Raw genomic sequence first — 21239 nt, forward strand, 5'->3', positions numbered from 1 at the left:
TGTGCAGCTATTGTGCAATGAACTGGCTACTGCTCGGCTCTCTATCACACATACAATGTGTGTGTGTGTGTTTCACTCACCCTCCCACCCATCCCCTTACACACTGTCTGGCTATAGAGTAGACTTAACCTATGTCAGCAAAACTTACGTCACTCGGGTGTGAATATTCCATCACCCGAGTGACGTAAGTTTCACAGACATAAGCGCTTGTGTGCACAGCGCTGTCAGTGGGAGAGCTTCTCCTGCCAACACAGCTTATACCGCTCGTGGAGGTGATTTTCTTATGCCAATGAGAGAGCTCTCTCCCATTGGCATAGAACGTCTTCACCAGATGTGCTGCAGTGGTGCACCTATATCGGTACAGCTGCGCTTCTGCAGAGCTGTTCATGTAGGCATGGACTTGCACACACAGGTCCTACCTATGCTGCAACAATAACTCCTGTCAAGGGACCTACTTAAACAGGGCTATCCTCATGTTCCACTGAAAGCATGGTTTCAATTTCCATTAGAAACAGGACCTTAAGCATTATGGTCTGGAGTTAGGTCTTGGGCATTCTATTCCCAGAGCTGCCGCCAGTTTACTTTAAGGCAGAGGTCCACAACGTGGTGCCCATGGGCACCACGGCGCCCGCCGGGGCATCTATCTGCGCCCATGTATTGGCCAGCAGACGACCATCTGCCAAAATGCTGCCGAAAAGCAGCGTCATCAAGAGGCATTGCCACGAAAATGCTGATGATTTTCGGTGGCGTTTCGATGGCGACGCCTCTTTATGACACTGCTTCTTGGTGGCATTTCAGTGGCGACGCCTCTTGATGTTGCCGCTTCTTGGCGGCATTTTGGCAGATGCTTATCCACCGGCCACAGTCCTCGGTGGCTTGTCGTCCAGCGCCCTCCAGATGAAAAAGATTGGGGACCACTGCTCTAAGGCAAGGTCATTAACTACCATTTTACAAATGGAGAAGGTCAATGAATTTGACATTACCCAGGTTTTCATTATGTCCTCAAGTCATGGAAAAGCCCTAGATAGTTACAATGATTAGAACCTATCTGCACTGCAAATGAAGCTCTGTGTCAGCCACGCCCGGGCACAGACAGCTTTAACCAGGTGCCCAACACAGCTGCAGTTGTGGTGCTGACAGGGCCACAGCATGTCTTAGATTTCTTGGTTTCCTCTCTGTCTCACTGTCTCTTTCTTTCTCAGTTTGCCTCTGCTCCTCTGAACATTCCCTCTGTTTAATCAGGAAGAGGGAGCCATTTCTGAGTAACCTAACCATGAGGGCTGTCAAACAGATCATGGATCCTGCCTTCAGGAGACAAATCCTGGGAGCTAGCTCTGCATTTGAGCCACAGCCTCAGACGCCTGCTGCAGCACAGAGTGTCTCAGGGAGTGCCAATGAGAGCAGGAGGTAGAGTTGCCAACACTGTAATTCAAAGATAAGGGACTGTTTTCTTAGCACTGCCGCTCCGCCCCTCCTCCCAATATTATCATCATCATCATCAATAATAGTAGTAATAATAATAAGCAGTACTCACTTACATTCACCAGGAGTATCTCCTGCTGCTTTTTACTGCACTCAGGAACTCTGGATATTGTACAGAGATGAAAAAATAAGGGACATTCCATGTAATAAGGGCTGTTGGCAACCAGATGACCCTGCAACCAGGCCAGTCAGCTGTGGTACAACATGCACAGTGTGGACGAGATAACTCCCTTCTTTGCCAAGGAAGTAGATTGCTTTTGGGGGTGCTCTAACACAAGCAATAACCAAAGCAGGCCCAGTAGGAATCCACTGGCCCAGGAGCACCAGTCAGACTGCTTCTCTGCAGACCACAGTAGTCTTTGAGGCTGACCACATTACAGTGACAGGAGTCAAGAGAGCCAGTGATAACCACATCCCAACATGTAATGTAGGCAGGACCTTAACTGGGTCTGTCCAAGACTGGTTATAGAACACAGCCAGGTCATCCCGTACAAAACAGAACCAGGTCTGGAGAGGAGCGTAACTGAACCAAAATTCAGTTGTAATGCAGCACAGACAGCAGTTCTGCCTCATTCAAACCACAAAAAGCCACATCCAGAATGAGGCTCTTAGCTTTGTGTGCATGACTGCGGCACCCTCTAGGTAAGGGCCCTACTGTTAGTGCCAGCTAAGGAATATCCTGTTTAGCTTAGGTGGCAGAGGCCTATGTTTTGGGAGTTGGGCTCTAGTCCTGACAAGGTACATGTGTGATTTATTGAGTGGGTCTCCTTCCTGCAGCACACAGATTTGTTTTTCCTGCCCTTCCCTCCACAGCATGTCATGTCCTTTGTTTGAAATTATGAGGCAGTGCAATCAGCATGGAGACTGGAGTCCTGGATACATATGGGGGGGGGGGCGCAGGTTTGAGGAGGAGTGTATAATGAGGGGCCTCCTGTCCTCCCCTAATGTCTCCAAACATCTGAGGCCCTGTCTACACTGGCAAGTTTGTGCACAGTAAAGCAGCTTTGAGCCCTGTAACTCCTGAGGTGTACACACTGACAAGCCACTTAGTGCTCAGAAACTGCACAGATGCAGCGCTCTAAAAAACCACCACGATGAGAGGTATAGAGCTTTCTGCACCAGGGCTACAGCACTGCGGTGCCAGTGTAGACACCGTGGTGATTACAGCGCTGCGATTGGCCTCTAGGAAGTGTCTCACAATACCTGTTCTCACCTCTCTGGCTATTGGTTTGAACTATACTGCCTTGCCATCTCAGTCGATCACACAGAAGTAATGCTTGGAATCTATACTTTGTTGTTGAATTTTATGCATCCCAGAAGTTTTACTTTGTCTAACGCACCATAAGATGAGGAGAGGGGGGAGGGATGGGTCACAGAGTTTAAAACGTCCAGAAGGACTTCAAACCTGAGGCTGCCTTTGAGAGAAGGATTAGCTGCTAGGCTATGCCCCCTCAAGGGGCACCCACTGCCCAACTGAGATTGTGAGTTCTCTAGGGAAGGGACTGTGTCTGGATCTGTGCTTGGATGAATTTGCTGTAACAAATGCTATGATTTAACAATATCCTCTGCTGCTATGTCAAGTCTTTTGTCTCATAGAACTAGGAGTGGAGAGAGCAGGAGTTCAGCTAGTTTTGAGCTATCCATCTGGGATTGAGGGGAATCATGCCCAAAGGAGTCTTTGGACCAAACTCAGCCCTGGGACCTGCACCCACCTACTCCAGGGATGGACTTGACCCCTTAGTCTCTATGTCAGAAAAATCCAGCCCCTTTTCAGATGAACAACAGGGATCTCAAAGAAAGGAGGAGAGAAAATAAGGGGATTAAGTGTTTTCCATGGTGCTCTAAGATATGAGACAAGTTCCTTTGCACCCTGAATCTTGGTGTTCAACTCTCAGCAGGATTCATCTTACAGTCCTGAGTCACCTGCCACATGGAGAAAGCACAGTGCCTCCCTCCCATTCTCTCACTACCAGCTGAACTGCAGTGCAGGCAGAATTCCATCTCATCTCCTCCTCCCAACCTGGCAAAATCCAGCATCTGTAATATACCTTGGATCAACAATTGCTGCTGCCCATCTCCCTCTTCTCCTGCTGCATGCAAACACTGCTTCTGCCTGCAAGCACCTGGAAGCCTTTGCAAGTAATAATAGGAGATATACCAATCTCCTAGAACTGGAAAGGACCTTGAAAGGTCATTGAGTCCAGCCCCTTGCCTTCACTAGCAGGACCAAGTACTGATTTCTGCCCCAGATCCCTAAGTAGCCCCCTCAAGGGCTGAACTCACAACCCTGCGTTTAGCTGGCCAATGCTCAAACCACTGAGCTATCCCTCCCTCTGCAGTTGCCCAGAAATTAGACAGTTTCACTGTCAAACCTAGGGATCCCTTCCCAGCTGTACTGAAAGCCCACATCCCTGCTGCCTGCAAGGGGCAAAATGGGGAGAAGTGCACTTGCTGGGGTAGAAGCCGCAGCCCTCTGAGCTGCGGCCTGATAAAGCCTCTCTGGATTCCCAGAGTGTGGGTTACACGGGTGACTCAATGTCAGGGCAGGTGTGGTGAGGAAAGGGCATCTGGTCAGAGTTTTCAGGGCTGCTCCCATTGGTTGTCTCCTGAGCAGGTAAAACTCACCTGGCTGTGAAGATTCCAGCCATTCAGATACAAGGCAGCCTCCAGATTATCACCGTCACCTCTGTATGCTCTCATCTTCACTCACAGTGCAATTGCTGACCTTTCTGACTGTCTGGATGTTCTTCAGGGGAACCAAAGCAGCAGGTTCTCTCTTCCTTCCTGTTTTCTCTGAAATATGATGTCCATAGCCCTTGTTGCTGCTGCTTGGTTCCTTGAAGTTTCTGACACTGGAACTATAGGGTGGCCATAAGGAAACACATGGCTGCAGGGAGGAAGGATAAACTTCTGGTTTACACTGGGAATCAGGACTAACATGGTCACGGACTAACTGTGTGACCTTGGCCAAGTCCCAGCCCCTCTGGTGCCTCAATGTCCTCATGTGTACATGACAGTTGAGGATCCTGACCTGAGCTAACTAACCTCAAAGTCCCTCTATGTCCTCCAAAAAGTATTTGAGTTTCTCAGACCATAAAGGCCACAAACTTATGGATGATCCTATATTACAAACAGTTGCAAATCTATTCCTTTACACCTATTTTTCCAGAAATTTTAGGATAAAGCTCTGCTAACTTAACTAAGGAGCTGAGCACTTATCAAGAATTAGATTAACTGGACAGACGAAAAAAGCCCTTCTGATGATATCTCTTTTATTCTCAAGTAGATTGCTTGCTTCATTGATACTAATCATCCAGTCCCTAGAAAGGTCTTTAATGGGTATTTAAAAGTGTGAAACAGAGGTCTTTAGTTCACCTGGTCACATCTCTCTCTTTTTTTTTTTTTTTTTTTTTGTAAGTGAGATCAAATCACATGGACCAGAACTGGAGAGTTAAAAGTTAGCAGGTTAACTCTCTGTGGCTTGCTCTGTGTCCTTCCTCCAACATTCTGGGTATACAGCAGTTGTGGGTTATTTTGCAGATTATAAGAAAATGTATTTGAATTTTCAAAACAAAACATTTTGGGAAAGTCTGCATTTAAAAAGTGGCCTTGAGGACTGGGATATGGAGGAGAAGCTCAAGCTAACCACCACCACTGATCAGTTTCCTCATGGTAAGGAGTTCTGAGAGGCTTGGGTTCTGGATGGTTTGGTTATGTATGTGTATGTCCTTGACTGTGAAGCTTCCAGGTGAAAGGAAGACTCTCTGATGGCTGGAGATAGAAATCAGATCTAGCCTGGAAATTCATTAAAAACCATATCTTGTCTTGCTATCAAAGAGTTTAAATGCTGCTAAATTAGAATTTTCTCTTCTATGAATGTCAAAATATATGCAAATTTAGGAGAATCTGGAGACTAAACTGTAAATAACTGACAGGTACTCTGATATTGGGGGGATCCTAAAGAGAGCTGGCAAGACTGGCTCAATGTGATAGAACTAGCAGCACTGACTGGGCTAGAGCAGATGCCAGTGCTGGATACGTGTGATTGTTCATGATTCTAGTTCAACGTTGTGAAACTATCACAGAAAATGTTTTGATAAAAGATATAGTTTAAACAGGAATAATTTGAGGGAGTTCAATGGCATGAACTATGCAGGTGAGACTAGATAATTACAGTGCCCCCTCTGGCCTTTGACTCTATGAATGGAAAAAAAACAGAACATTTTTATTATGTCCCGTCTAGTTCATAGACTCATAGACTCTAGGACTGGAAGGGACCTCGAGAGGTCATCGAGTCCAGTCCCCTGCCCTCATGGCAGGACCAAATACTGTCTAGACCATCCCTAATAGACATTTATCTAACCTACTCTTAAATATCTCCAGCGATGGCGATTCCACAACTTCCCTAGGCAATCTATTCCAGTGTTTAACTACCCTGACAGTTAGGAACTTTTTCCTAATGTCCAACCTAAATCTCCCTTGCTGCAGTTTAAGCCCATTGCTTCTTGTTCTATCATTGGAGGCTAAGGTGAACAAGTTTTCTCCCTCCTCCTGATGACACCCTTTTAGATACCTGAAAACTGATATCAGGTCCCCTCTCAGTCTTCTCTTTTCCAAACTAAATAAACCCAATTCCTTCAGCCTTCCTTCATAGGTCATGTTCTCAAGACCTTTAATCATTCTTGTTGCTCTTCTCTGGACCCTCTCCAATTTCTCCACATCTTTCTTGAAATGCGGTGCCCAGAACTGGACACAATACTCCAGTTGAGGCCTAACCAGCGCAGAGTAAAGCGGAAGAATGACTTCTCGTGTCTTGTTTACAACACACCTGTTAATGCATCCCAGAATCACGTTTGCTTTTTTTGCAACAGTATCACACTGTTCACTCATATTAAGCTTGTGGTCCACTATGACCCCTAGATCTCTTTCTGCCATACTCCTTCCTAGACAGTCTCTTCCCATTCTGTATGTGTGAAACTGATTGTTCCTTCCTAAGTGGAGCACTTTGCATTTATCTTTATTGAACTTCATCCTGTTTACCTCAGACCATTTCTCCAATTTGTCCAGATCATTTTGAATTTTGACCCTGTCCTCCAGAGCAGTTGCAATCCCTCCCAGTTTGGTATCGTCCGCAAATGTTCAGCTCTACCGTTGTTGCTATGATTTGCTGCTTTGGACAGTCTAATTCTAAATCTCTCCAGTGATGGGCCAGTTTAAAAGAATTCTTATGATACTTTAGTACATGGATTGTGGGTCTCTGGACTATACTAGGGAAATGCTGGGACTGGCATCTCCCTAACAACCTTATAGTCACAATCTTAGGCTCTAGGCCTGGAATCTGACCATTAGGCCCACACGGGTCCCCATTCTGCAAGGGTCCAACTGCAGGATGAGGGTTTTGATGTGTGTAGCCCAGTGATTCTCAACCAGTGGTACCCCTGGGAATATGCAGAGATCTTCCAGGGGGTACATCAACTCATTTAGCTATTTCCCTAGTTTTACAACAGGCTATAGGGTTCCCAACTTTCTAATCACACAAAACTGAACACCCTTGCCCCACGGGTTGTCTGAGGCCCTACCTCACTCTCTCCATTCCCCCTGTGCTCTGTCATTTTCTATCCCCCACCCTCACTCACTCATTTTCACTGGGCTGGGGAGTGTCCTTTTTTGACCAGGTGTTTTGGTTTAAGCACTAGTGAAGTCAGTACAAACTAAAATTTCATACAGACAATGACTTTATACTCTCTATATACTATATGCTGAAATTAAGTACAATGTGTATATTCCAACTGATTTACAATTATGTGGTAAAAGAGAAAGTAAGCAATTGTTCAGCAATAGTGTACTGTGACACTTTTGTATTCTCATGTCTGATTTTTGTAAGCAAGTCATTTTTAAGTGAGGTGAAAGCTGGAGGGGTAGGCAAGACAAATTAAACTTCTGAAAGGGATACAGTAGCCTGAAAAGGTTGAGAGAAACTTATGTAGCCCAAATTGGGTGACCCATCATGATGCAGAAAAAGGCCTTTTTCCCCCAACCTAAATTAGACTGAAGATGTGTCTCAGAGCTCTGATGGTCAGAAGAGAAAGGAGGTGGAGAAGAGGAGGGAGATGGGCGGCAGTGCTGTCAATTCACCATATTGTCTCTGAACTTCCATTTCCCACCAGCGGCAGATGAAAAACTGAACCATCACATGCAGTGTGAGCGACGGGTGTGCAGGAATTCACTCCCCAAGGAACGGTCTGAGACCCTCCCATCCACACAGCTTAGTGGTGAGCCATGTGCAGGGTATTGCCCTGGGGGAAAGGGACAGTGCCATAAGCAGATGTGTAGGTAAAGGGGCATTCGTTCATCCTGTTACAGAGAGATGGACCAGTGACAGAGAGGACATCTGGGTCTGATCTTCTCCAAGGGTTAGAGGTGCTTAGGTCAGCTCTGAGGGGAGTATTATGTACTCCTTTCTCCATTGGATGCTGCCAGACCAGTAGCTCAGAGTGCTTGTTGGGTAGTGGGAGTGCAGGCAACTCCGGTACTGCTGGCAGGGGAAGGGACGTTAAAACCTCGCAGGGTGAGCAAGGGCCAAGACCTGGTGGTGTGAGGGGCCACAGGACAGGAAGGAAAAAAAAAATCAATTTTGTTGTGAGATAGATGCTGCGGGGGGTGGGAAAGAGGTGGAGAGCATGGAGCCTTAGGGCTAGGAGAGTCCTGAGATTTTGGATCTACATCCTAATTAGCCTTAGCCCAGCCCTGTTCCCAGGAGGCAGGAGTCCTGTCTGTTGCAGAGGCCCTCAGATGGTGTCCCTAGAGTGATCTGGCTTCTTCTGTCTCAGCAGAATCTTATGTGCAGCCCCATCTGTGGATGTGGGTGAACCCCACTCTGGTTTGCCCCATTGCCAGCTGTCCTAGTGTGGACATGCCAGGAACCAGTAGCCCAGCATTCTCAGTAGCTGCTGCTGCATCAGGGTTTTCTTCTCCAAGCCCTTCCTTGAATTACTCCAACCTTAACTGTTCAGAGGAGGATCTGCTGTCATCATCCAGTGAGGCAGAGAAGGTATGTGGCAGAGAGGAAGCTGTGTGGTCAGTGCTGGGCATTACATGCTTTGAGTCGCTTGGTCTCTGTGCTTGATGCCTCCCAAGATAGCACTAAACTTGCTCATGCCCTGTTTTATGAATAGCAGAAGTGAATTCAGCCCAAATTATGGCTGGCAGAAGGTACAAGATGCTGGACTGGAAACTGGAGTCCTTCCTATCCATAGAACAGGGATAGCACAGGTAGCAGTATGTACCTCAGGCCTGACGTGGGGAGGAGCTCATTTACCATCACCATGACACTTCTGCTGAAACAGATAGAAATGGGTCAGTTAGCACTCATTTGTGATGGGGACACATCACCACTGGGAACTAGACTGAGGCCCAAACTCATTACATACAAGCCGCTGATGTGCATCTTCCCACACACATCACGTCTACTTATGGTTGACTCCATGCAGGCCTAACTTATCTCTTCCACCCCTCTTCTTCCTAGTTCACAGAGGATGAAGGTGCCTCATCAGTGGACATCTCACTCCCTCAGAAAATGGAGACTCCCAAATCTAAGGCTGTTCTGGCACTCCAGAAACCAAAGGTTCCCAGATCTCAGAGCAAGCAGCTCAAGTACATCCTGCAGGCGAGCACCAAAATCAAAGGGGGATGGCCCCGCCCCCCGCTTAATTACTGCATCCTCATCACCCTGGCCCTGCGTAACAATGCAGAAGGCAGCCTGACTGTGCAGCAGATCTACCAATTCACACGGTACCCACAGCCCTCCAATTCCCCTATGCTGTGATAGGGGGAGTTTTAAGGGGCATGGGTTCAAAACTGTCCTAGCTTTTACTAGGGAAGGAAGTATGGCTAGGGCAGGGAACTGGAGGTCAGGACGCCTGGGTTCTATTCTCACTGTACTACTGATTCACCATGAGACACCAGGCAAGTCACTCCCCTTCTGTTCCCATTAGAGATTACATGGATTTTTATTTAAATGCCCAAGATCAGGAGTATTCAGACTTGAAGTTTTAGTTCTGGTCTGTTGCCACTTAACATTACTTTGTTCAACTGGTCCAGCCAAACCTAAGGGTACAGGGGCTTGGGAGGAATCTCTTTGGTTACATCCATGTACGTTCCACAAATGATCAGGTGCACTCTGGTTGTGACAAGAAACATTGACCTCATGCCTAGAATGGCCAGTGTAGCCAATCCTGTGCTCTGGGCTTGCCCTGCTGATGAACCCAGATGTGCTCTTCTCTCTCTGCAGGCAGCACTTTCCCTTTTTCCAGACAGCCCCAGATGGCTGGAAAAACACCATTCGTCACAATCTGTGCTTCAGTAGCAGCTTTGAAAAAACCTCCCACTCTGTGTGCCACGAGGGCAACCGCAAGTCATGCCTGTGGAAGCTGACACCAGAAGGGTGCAGAAAGTTCCAGGAAGAGGTACGGGCTCTATCTGAGGAGGCCCTCGACTTAGTGAGCCACAGCTTGAACAAACCAGGTACATATCAAGAGACAGTAGCCCCTGCTGAGGCTTTGGAGCTAGGACGAGTGGTGCTGGAAAGCAGAGAGTCTCCCAAGACTTTGTTTTGAGGTTACACTAGTAAGAGAGCTGTAGAGGTAATAAGGGTGTAGACAGACCAGGGGAAGGAGAAAGTACATAGGGCTAGACTGGATGGCTGAAGAAGATGGGCTTTCTAGGGTGGAGCCCTTACAAGTAAGGGTGGCGCTCTGCCTCATTTAGTGGTAACCTAGGCCAGAGAAGAAGAGGGGGAGGGGGAGGTTTTCCCCCCCTTTTGAATTATAGAAATGATCCTGGTCCCTCCTCTCTGAAAATTATTCCTCCTCCTTCCCCCCCCCCCACCCCATTGAAACTTCATGCACGGAAAAATTAGTATCCTCACATCTCTTATTTCCAGCACTGAGTGAGTTACTTCACAAGCTGCTGAGGGAGTTAGTGGTTGCTGAGGATAACTGGGTGGGTTGCACTTTGGAATCAAGGTCTGCAGTTGCCTGGGTCAGTGAAAGGGACCATTCCCATGCTTTAGAACAAGAGACCCAGACAGCCTTAAGTGGTGCTGTCCTTATAGCTCTGGCCAGTCAATTTTAACATGAATGCATGAGATCTGCACATGGGTGTGGGGGGACAAGCTTAGGAGCCTGGAGGCACATTAACAACATAAGAATGGACCTTTGGTCTGACCCAGTATGGCCATCAAGCCCAGTATCCTGTCTTCTGACAGTGGCCAATGGCAGGTGCCCCCAAGGGAATTAACAGACATGTTATCATCAAGTGATCCATGCCTTGTCACCCAATCCGAGCTTTTGGCAAACAGAGGCTAGGGCCACCATTCCTGCCCATCCTGGCTAATGGCTATCTAGCTCCTTTTTGAAGATAAGTACTTGAGAAAAATTCAACTATAAGCAGGGTTATTCTCCTGGCTGCTTAAGAAGTTTATCTTCTAGTTGATACTGAATAACACACTTGGCCAATGAAAATCAGAATGGAAGTATTAAGTTTTTGTGACAAGCTCACATTGGTGGCTGAGTGATCCTGAGAGCAGGACATTGATAGCAATGGTGGTGGAATGCTGATTAACCCTTTGAGGCTGCAGAGCCTGTACCCAGAGCCTGGATCATGGCCCAGGCTCAGCCATCAAACTACCTTCTCTTTTTCTCTCTCGTTGCAGAACAGATGCAATCTTTGTTCAGTCTCTGATCCCTGCTGCCCTGTTGCCTCTGAGATAACGACCACATGGCTCCCAAGCAGGCTTATTTCCTCCCCTTCTTCTACAGTCAGCTTCTAAGCAATTGCAGAAGGGAGCCCTAGAAGTGAATGGAAACTCTAGGGAATCAGACCTGTCTTCCCCCCTCAATGGCTTGCTATGGGCAGGCTTTGTCTCATATACACTTCAAGAGGGAATTTCAGCTGGAGAGTATGGGGTAGTAGGTAAATCTAGTCATTTTGATTTCTAGCTTCCCCCTTTCAGCAGTTTCAGTGGCTATCCCATCCATGATCCACTGGTTGCCAATGGTCAGAGTTGGTTTTGTTTGAGGGAAGATTGCAGGAAGCTTTAGCATAATCTGGGAATCTGAGGCCCTTTATTCTAACAGCAATTTCTCAGCTGCTTCTGTGCAAGATGTTCTGTTTCCCCTGTACAAGATGACTGGGGAAAAGTCAATTGAATTTTTGTACTTTTCAATTCCTTATTCTGCACTTAATGTTGTATAAAGTATGCTGAAGGTAAAAAGCACTAAGGGCTGCTGAACTACTTAAAAAAAAATGAAGCAGACAGTAAGATGTAGAGGAGAGTTTAGACATTCTACTGCAGCCACTTAAAGATCCCAAAGATACTGTCATTTTATTTTGCTGAAGTTCCAGCTAACTAGCCTTTTTTTTTTTTTTTTAAAAAGCACAAGACCACAATAAACCGAAGTGCTTTTCAATGCCAGTGCTAGGAGACCCACTCCATTTAGTATTATCTTTGTGAGGGGATAAGGTGAAAACTAGGTTGTTTTTCTCTTGCCTCTTGAAGATAGAGGCAGAATTCTGTTGTTTAAACAGAGAAACAGATCTTGTCACATCATTGGTTCCCTATGTGAGACATGAGCAAAAAAGCTCTAGCAAGTGAGAGGAAAGGGAGTTTGTCCCTTGTTTAGCTATTTAATGCCAAAGGCTAATGAATGCTGGGGAGAAATTATGTCTTTGCTAAAGTCTCTCCCCTGCTCGACAGATCGCCTGCCACACATTCTTACTTTCAGCAGGGACCAGACATTCCATTCCTGCTATTTCTAAATTTTTTGTTTTAAAAAGCCTTCATTATAAAGCAGTAAAAAAAAAATGTAACTGAACACCTCTGGCAGCTCGGATTCTTTACACTGTCTTATTTAACATGAAAACTGCTGCTTCCTCTAACCAGGGCAGAATGGATCATAAAACCCCAGCCCTCTGCCATATATCTAGTCTACATAGTGGCACTGCCTAGAAACAGCTGGTGCTAAATGCCTGGACTAAGAAAGGCAGAAAGCAAACAATACAGGAAGGGGACTGGGCTAGTTTGATCTCTGCTGTTAGTAACACAACAGGAACTATTTTTCAAACTAGAGAAATCATCACTTATTTGAAGATTTAATTTATAACATTTTAATAAATGGTTCAGAGTCCAACAGGTGCCTAGGTTGTTTACCTGTAATACCTACTAAGAGGCTAACATCAGATGCTACACCTATTTGTAACATGCTAAAATTTGTCGTCAGTGAGTTGTAAAGTGTGATTAAACTAGATTAGAGATGTTTAAGGTATCAGAAATAAGGCCTGCCATGTAACTAAGACACTTGTACTTCCTAGTGCCCCACAGATGGAAATTCTTTCCAACAGAAGCACTTCCACGGTAGGCTTAATCCCCTTCATGTATAATCTGACAATTTCTGTTCTACCACTGCCACCACTCATCTTTTAGGAATCTAGTGAACACTTAACTGCTATTTACTAGAGAGGATCATGCTTTCAGTCCCCAGTGAGCACGTGACCGCAAAGGTGACCTGTTGTTAGTCTAGGATAGATCCCTCTTATTCCCTGCTGTAAGGTCTTGCAAGCAAGATGTTTACTGGTACAGCTGAAACTGGATGTTATATTAACAAGTAACTGTTTCAACAGTCAGGCAGACCTCACAAACTAGAGAGGAACATGAGCAATTCACACTCATGCCACAAGGGAGAGCACTCACACTGTCACGCTTATCAGCAGGAAACTGATTTTCAATTGACTGAGCCATGAGAATGAGCTTGACCAATGCTCTAGAACAGCTGGACCTTGAAAGCTTATTCAAAGTAAAGTTTTGCCTCTTAAATCTGCACAAGAGTTGTGGGCACACTTAGCAAGCAGTCACTACAGGAGGGGTGGTTTCTACTCCAGTCAGATGCATGCAAGAGGAACAGCAGAAGTCAGATGGGAGGGTATGTGGAGAAACTCTTCCCTTCTTTTAGCACCCTTCTCTCACAAAAGGGCTTGCCTAGCAGAAAGTGGCTAATGTTACTTTGAGTGCCAAAAGGTAGAGGTTGATCCTCTTTCCAATGAGGGGGTGGGGCAGAAACACTTGGTATATTGGTTTATTTTAATAGTAAATTCTATCTATTCCTATATCCTACCTCCAGCATGACCAAGGAAGGCAAACTCCCCTATTCTGATCATGTAGCTGGTAGTTCTACAATGCTTTACCTGGGGTGGGGGTTACAGACTACTTCATGTCCTTGGCAATGACCATATTTGCTGATGCTAGAGGTTTGGTTTGTTTAGCTAGTCACGTTACTGCAGGCCTAGATTGGATCTAGTGCCTAACAACCCCTTCAAGAGGTAGAGCAAAGTCCTGTGCTTAGCCAACAGGTCCAAATATCTGGACACTTGGGTTCTATTTCTAGCTCAGCCAGAGACTTCATGATGTCAGACAAGTCACTTTTACTCTAGCTTATAGATAAGTCACAGAGATGACATTTCTTATGCCAGAGGTGAAAGACTTGACATTTGTAACAAAAGCACTTCGAGTTTGGTTGGAAGGAGCCAGAGAGGGATACAAGAATAGAAGCTGCAGAAAGGAATGCTTAAAGAATTAGAAATACAGCATTAAAAGGAAACTGAAGTTTTAATAGATGCCTGGCAAGTTCATAGCTGATACAGACTTAAGCTTTATTTTAAAGTGATGGTTTTTAAAAAAGCTTTATTTGATCCCTACTGTAGGCTCAGGCCTGTAGTGCCAGCCAGTACAGTGGAAGCTTACCTCCCTAAGAGAGAGGACAGGCAGGAGGACTACCTGGGGCTTGTTTACATCAGTTTTGGCACCAACTTAACTAGATCACCTTGCGGGGAAAATCAAAAAACAAAACACCACAGGTTAGATCAGTTCAACACACTAGTGTTTTAGTACTGCTAAGTCAAAACAAATAGATTTTTAGATGTGTGCCCATTAGTGTGTCGAATCCTAATGTGTGCACATTAGGTTGGCACAGATTTAACAAAACCAAAACTTTTCAGACCTGCCCGGAAATACAGTCAAACAGGCATCCAGCACCATCCACACCCATTGAAGTCAGCAGGAGCCCAGTATTTCTGTGGAAAAGGGGGGCAGGGTGTGTGGGGAGAGCGAGGAGAGGCACGGAGGGGAAGGTAAGTCAGGTTATGGAGGCTTGATGTGTTTAAGATGTAATAGGACTGCACTCAAGAGGCAGTTGGACTTGTTTGCCATATGAGAGAGTGAGAGGAAAGATGGGTTGCTTTCCACACAAAGCCCATCTTCAGTAGCCTCTTGCTGGCAAAGGCCATTTTGAAGTCAGCACCATTTAGTGAAAAGAAGAGATGAAGGGCAGGTGTCAAGTCATCCAGGTCACAAGGGCTGTGGAAGTCATAGGTCATAAGAATCTCAGCACTGCAAAAGTAAGAGGAAGAGTAGGTATTTTTGTGGTGAAGACTGAACCCAAGATGATCAGGTTTTATTGTCCATCATAGCCAGTCTGGAAGTATCAAGAATATAAAAACACTAAGCTGGCTAGCTTCCCTGTAAGATGGGGCACCTAATAGCTGCAACTCTAGCATCTGTACTTGCTAGCAAGTGGGAAGTTTTAATGGGATATAGGGGTGGGGGCGCAAGAGGAGAAGAGGCCAGTGTAGACAAGGCAAGTTTCCAATGCAGCTTTTGGCCAAGAATTTAATGGCTGTACTCTGGCTGCAACTTGAAGGATAAGATAACAAAAATGAATACTCCGATCGTAAGTTGCTGATACTGTGTTCTGACTCGCAGGAGCTCACCAACCATAGACTCCTGCAGTTGATCAGTGATGTCATCCCACAGCTACAGCAGAGGGGAGAGACATTGGCTGCTTGTGTCCCTTGAACTACTAAGAGTTCCTCATGTGTCCTGTCCCTTCCCTTCCCTTTGTTTCTACATGATCACTTAAAATTTGAGATTCCTCAGTAATGAAATGGTGGAGGTCAAAAACATGCACACTTTCCCAGCTTGGGATAAAGTATCAGAATCTGAGTCTACCAGTCATTTGCCCATTCCCTTCTGAAAGCTGCAGGAAGTGCAGAGACCTCCCTGATTTCTTGCCCACACTTCAGCATCCATCCAACTCTGGGCCTCATGAGGTCAGTAAGTGCCTTTCAAATAATCATGAGAAAGATGTAACCCACACCCGTTTCAGGAGATAAGATTGCTACAGGGATCAGGAAGGAATTTCCTCTCTAGTCCCCTTCCCCTCAAAAAACAAACAAACAAAGTACTGCACTGTAGTCAGCTTTATTAAAGCAGGGGGCTGTCAGAGTCAAACTAAACCCAAAGGATGAATTCACTATAGCAAGTCCTAAGTCTATGAGATAGGAGATCAGCGAGTTAGGAGCTTTATACAGTTCTTGGCATACTCCTTCAATTCCCAGGTAGAGGGCTGGCTGGGCATTCGATCACAAGGTCTAGTGCTTGAGTTCCATTTGCACCTTTATCTATTGATACATCTGCACCACAGATGAGACCACCTATCTTCTGCTCTCAGCACTCTGACAAGTTTCAGAAATAGTTACAAGCGCAAGAGACCTCCTCCTCACTCAACACCTACAGTGACACAAATCAGTCAAGACAGAGCCTGTCACAACACTGGAATAAAAGACTGAACTTTAAGAGCAAGAGATTCTTAATGCAGGAGCTTGGTCTCCTATTGTTCACGCCCTCTCAATTTTACAGCTGTGCTACCACTAGCTCCTCTGATGCTGCTGCTAGCGAGATCAGGAGCCAGCTGCCTCCAAAACAACAGTAAGCCACATGGGCTTCATGTCCACTGAATTTCTATCTAACATACCTTTGCTTTGCTGGAGCACAGTAGTACCTCCTCCTTGGGACAGAGTTGCTTGTAGGCAATTGAGACTGGCTTTTGATAGGAGTCCACAAGTGCTGCAGCTTCCAGGGACATGTTTTTTCCTGGTGTGTGTGCGGAAACCTGCATGGTGTCAGCTACTGGGGGCACTGTCTTTCCTGAAGCATGTTTTCTATTAGAAGCCTTGGATGCAGCAGATACTGGGGGTACAGGTTTTACTGGAATGAAAGTCTTTGGTGGAACAGCTGCCAATAATACAGGGAACACTGGTTTTCTGGGAACATTCTTGACTGTAGAAGCCTGCAGGGTTACAGCATCAGAAGCAGCCAATGAGGGTATGGAAACAGAGGCTACTGGAGAAGTCTGCAGGGCATTGACGAGAGCCACGGCCTTTACTGAACTATATTTTCTGGCGGAGACCTTGGGTGCAGCAGTTACTAGGGGCACTGAAACACATTGTCCAGAGGAAGTTTGTAGGGCAGCAGCTACTGGGGGCCTTGGTTTTACTGAAGTAGGTTTTGTAACAGCTGCCTTGGGTGCAGGAGCTACTAAATGCACTGGTTTTCCTGGGACTCCCTTAATGAGGTACCCTGTTATGGGGCAAACGAGGTTGGGGTTCACCCACATCCACAAGTGTGGCTGCACATCAGATTCTGTGGAAACAAAGGTGATAGATCACTTCAGCAAAGTTGTGCTTTTGTTGAAGTTAGTTGCATGGGGTTTCCCCCTTCCTTCCCTTTGTAAGCTGCTTAGCTCCTTTGGACAGTTCATTAGGCAACAGTATATCCAACTTCAAAACTATAGTCCTATCACAAACTAGAGGAGACTCCCTGTGAGCTACAGTACTGGGACTTTGACTCAATAGGGTGCAGCCACCAGAAGGCAACTGTCACACACTTCATCAAATCTGACATTCCATGCATGAAGGAGCATGGTGTACATATGCACTAGCTCTGTGATACTCAAATTTCAGTGGTTCAGGAGCCACATTAGCAACCACCATAACCGAAAAGAGTCACAGTTGTGTGAATTCATTGTTTCTTTACTATTTTTAATAGTCACAGCAAAATTACTAAGTATTCTACAACTGGTTACTAACACAGGAAAAGTATCCTGATTGGTTAATAATTAAATCAGCGTTTTAATGTGTGCTGCAAAGAACTCCAGGAGACATATTAAAGAGACACTTGCAGCTCCCAAGCCTCAGTCTGAGTATCATGGTACTAGCTAGTGCATGACTCCACAGTACCCTTCTACCCTGCCCACCCTCATTAACTTTGCCAACCCAACTACATAAGCCATGCTGTGTAGGAAACCCTGTCCTTATTCCTACTCTACACAACCCATAGTCATCACTTGCCATCTTGCTCCTTGGGTAGAGGGGGCTGGACTGCTGCTCCTGTGACAGAGTTGCTCCAATGATGCTTGTATGGCTCATGTAGAAAATATTTGCTCAGATTATTTTCCATATCTGGTCCACAGGCAAAGACAAAAACAAAAAACAAACCACCTAAAATCAAGAACATATCACACCCATCAATCAAACTTGCTTCAGCAAAGCTAGTGAGGCTAAGGCATCAGGCAGGTGCACCATCTGGAGTCATCCTACCAATGATTACAGAGAATTCTAGGTTGCCACTGGTTATACAGTGCTCATCTGTTATTGCTACTGTAATATGCTTCTTGGGGATTATTATACTTTGCAGACACCCTGCTGTACCTCAGAGCCACAAACAGGTCAACGCTTGCAAGCAACTTATCAACACTAAGTATCAGAGCTCAATGAGTACTTACTGGTCTCAGAAGGGAACTAAGCTCCAACAAGCTCCTAAAAACACTTCACCTCAAAGAAAGGTTTGTTGGTATTCAGCCAAGTTTCATCTTTCCTTAATTTTGTATTATTTCTCCTACCTTCTTCCTTGAAGCATCCTGAAGAAATTCCTTCTCTCCATAGTATTTACATCTCTTTGGATACTTGAGCATAATTGTCACTTCCTCAATTTAGTTAGTTAGTTTTAGAAGACCCCAGCTCCCATGCAGCTACAAATAAAGTATCCTGAAAGATGACATTCCCTGCAGAACTTGGAAAGTATACCTACAAGACCCACTCTCCATAGATTAGGGAGCTCTGAACACAGCAATATCAGACAAAGAATATACATTGTCACTCCATTTCCATGTAGTTTACAAGCTATTTGTTATTCCTCACTACACCCCACTCAGTGATGTAAGGAGGTCATGCGCACACACTCAGATACACACTCTAGGGTGTGCTATGAAGTTTAGATACTGAAAAGCCTTTTACCTCACAAGACAAAGTCAAATTAAGATAGGCCATCAGATTAGCAGATATTTTTTCAGGGGATGCATGTGGGCAAAATGGAAAAGAAGCTTACGAAAAATGCTTACACCAGACTTTTTGGGCAACAGCTCCACTATTAGTAGCAATGGTTGAAACACCTGTTTAGATACATGCTGGAGTAAAAATGTTTCAAACCTAAAAACAAAAACAAAACCACCCCCACCCAAATAAACCAAAAAACACAAAACCCACACCAGTGTCTTGTCTAATCCAGTTGCAAGGAGGCCAACGCAATACATGGTGGTAAAGTGCCAGCAGCTGCTTATGCCATATGTATGCTAATACTCCCACCAAAGGAGCTATATCCACAGTAGTACAGCTGGAAGAGATTCCCAAAGTCTAGTGAAGTCAAGCTGTGTTCTAAAGGTCATTGTTAACAGGGATAGATAACGGACTAGACTTTAGCCGTGGGTGTCAGCTTTATGGAGAGCAGACTCTACTCCATAGTTAAGGCTGCAGTAGAGTTTCTGTTCAGATAAGATTAATTCTAGAGAGGATTTTGTAGCTTACTGCTTATATTGCTTTAATCATGAAAACTCTGTACAAACATTAGATATCTTTCATATGGGTTGCAAGAATGAAGTATCATCTCTGCTTCACAGTGGGGAAACCGAGGCACAGGACAATGAAGTGATTTGCCCAAGGTGATACAGCAAATCACTGTTGAGAAAGGACTTGGAAGTACCAGCTCCTGTGGTAATAATATTTAGTCCTGAGGTTTCTCCTCAGTCTGCAGGAACTTCACTTAGCTAATGGACTTAGAGAATTGTTGTCCTGTTAAGTATTTTGTTTTCAGTTTTCTTATCCATCCAAGCTCAAGGAATTAAATTTGTTGCTACCTGGAAGTATGTAACATCACATTTCCTCTACAGGCTGTGTGTTGCTTGGTTACCTATATCTCTGTACCAATGGGATAAAGATAGGGTAACCAGTTTCCTTATTGATTGTCCTACACAAATTACATATGAAGGTTCATAGTTATATAGATATTAATATGAAGAGAGTCATGAGACAACATAAGAGATTTTACAAAATGCAAAATGAAAAAAACTGTTTGGCCTAAACTATAATATCAAATAATCTTCCTTAAAATACAATTAACATGAAATTAATTCAAATAACTTTATTTTCAGCAACTTTTTTTTAAATAAACTTTCATGGATTACTTCAGCCAAGTAAAGAAAACCAACCACACCCGTCAGCCCCAATAATTCACAGATGCCCAGCATCTCATATGACAGGTTCTAATGAGGAAGTCTAGAACTACTCCACTCATGTAACAGCTACATTTACTGGCTTGCATAGTCACTGAAGTAACAATAACTAGTTACCTTATTCTTTGAGTATAAGAAACATCATATAGAAAAATGCAAGAGAGCATATTTACATAAATGAGACGCTAAGCATTTGTTTCCTACCTTCAGCAACTTGATCAGTGGTAGTAGCCAGTTCAAGTTCCTGAGCCATATCCCAATTCTCAAGGCCACTTTTTAAATGAAGGTTTTCCCAGCCCTTTTTGTTTTTGAAGTTTAAATACATTTTCATCAAGGGAACAAATAAAATCAACAGCTTTTCAAAAGTCAAGAACACATGACTACAGGCAAAAGAAGGGCTGTTATCCTGAATTCTCTCCTTCTATCATCATCATTTTGATCCTTTTTATATGGGAAAGTAGCTAGCAAGGCAGTGATTGACTCACCTCTCATTGGCACCTTTAAATACCAATTAGCAGGCTTGTTAAAGTTTTATTCCCTGACAACCACCGGTCAACCTAACCCCAGGTACAGAGGCTAGCTACTGCCTCTTGGAGAGTGGATTACCTACAGTGACAGAAGAACCCCTTCTGTTGATCTAGAAAGCACCTATGCCATAGCAGCACAACTGTAGCCCTATAGCCATGCTGCTGTAGCAGCTGTAGTGTAGACATACTCCATTTCTACATGACAGGTTAAGCCAGCATAGCTACATTGGTCAGGGGTGTGAAGAGATGTGATTAGAGCTGGGTACAATCTTTTGGCCAATACTTTTTTCATCAAAGAATGTAGATTCAGGAAGATCAAAATATTAGCCAAAATCAACACAAATATGCAAAATTGTTTTGGTAAAAATATTTCCTCCCCCAGAAATGTCAAAATGGTTCATTTTGACGTTTTCACAATGAAATATTGGTGTCTCATACTAAATTCACAAGGGGACTTGGACACCTAACTCCAACATTTAGGTGACATTCACAAAACTATTAAAGTGGCCCCCATACACATTAGCCCAGTGATCAGGACATTCACTAGTGATGCTGAATATCTCTATTTGAATCCCTGTGCTGGAGCAGACACTTGAACCCAGGTCTCCCCACTCTCAGGGAAAGGGAGGTGACCTAGTCCCCAAGAGCTATTCTAAGGCAGAGGTTCTCTCAATCTCCCTTCCTGAAACCATTCCACCTGATATAAATAATTAATTATTCACTGAAGCAGGAACTGGAACCAGTGTCCCTCACCCACACCCCTTGAGTGCCCTAG

At 44.9% G+C, this 21239-nt stretch overlaps 1 protein-coding gene across 1 annotated transcript; it reads left to right on the top strand.

The window, feature by feature from the left end:
• The first annotated feature begins 5033 nt into the window (after positions 1–5033).
• FOXR1 (forkhead box R1) lies at positions 5034–10097 on the top strand. Its single transcript, XM_030538667.1, has 4 exons — positions 5034–5154; positions 8316–8533; positions 9008–9273; positions 9773–10097. Exons 1-4 carry the CDS (start codon positions 5034–5036, stop codon positions 10095–10097), a joined length of 930 nt encoding a protein of 309 aa, XP_030394527.1.
• Positions 10098–21239: the final 11142 nt, after the last annotated feature.

The sequence above is a fragment of the Gopherus evgoodei genome, chromosome 19, assembly GCF_007399415.2.
Source record: "Gopherus evgoodei ecotype Sinaloan lineage chromosome 19, rGopEvg1_v1.p, whole genome shotgun sequence".
Lineage (NCBI taxonomy): Eukaryota > Metazoa > Chordata > Testudines > Testudinidae > Gopherus > Gopherus evgoodei.

Coding starts and splice junctions, on each gene's coding strand:
- FOXR1 (XM_030538667.1), top strand. CDS start 5,034: ATGTATTTGAATTTTCAAAACAAAACATTTTGGGAAAGTCTGCATTTA. Junction 5,155..8,315: donor CACTGATCAGTTTCCTCATG/GTAAGGAGTTCT, acceptor CTGTCTCAGCAG/AATCTTATGTGCAGCCCCAT. Junction 9,274..9,772: donor CAGATCTACCAATTCACACG/GTACCCACAGCC, acceptor CTCTCTCTGCAG/GCAGCACTTTCCCTTTTTCC.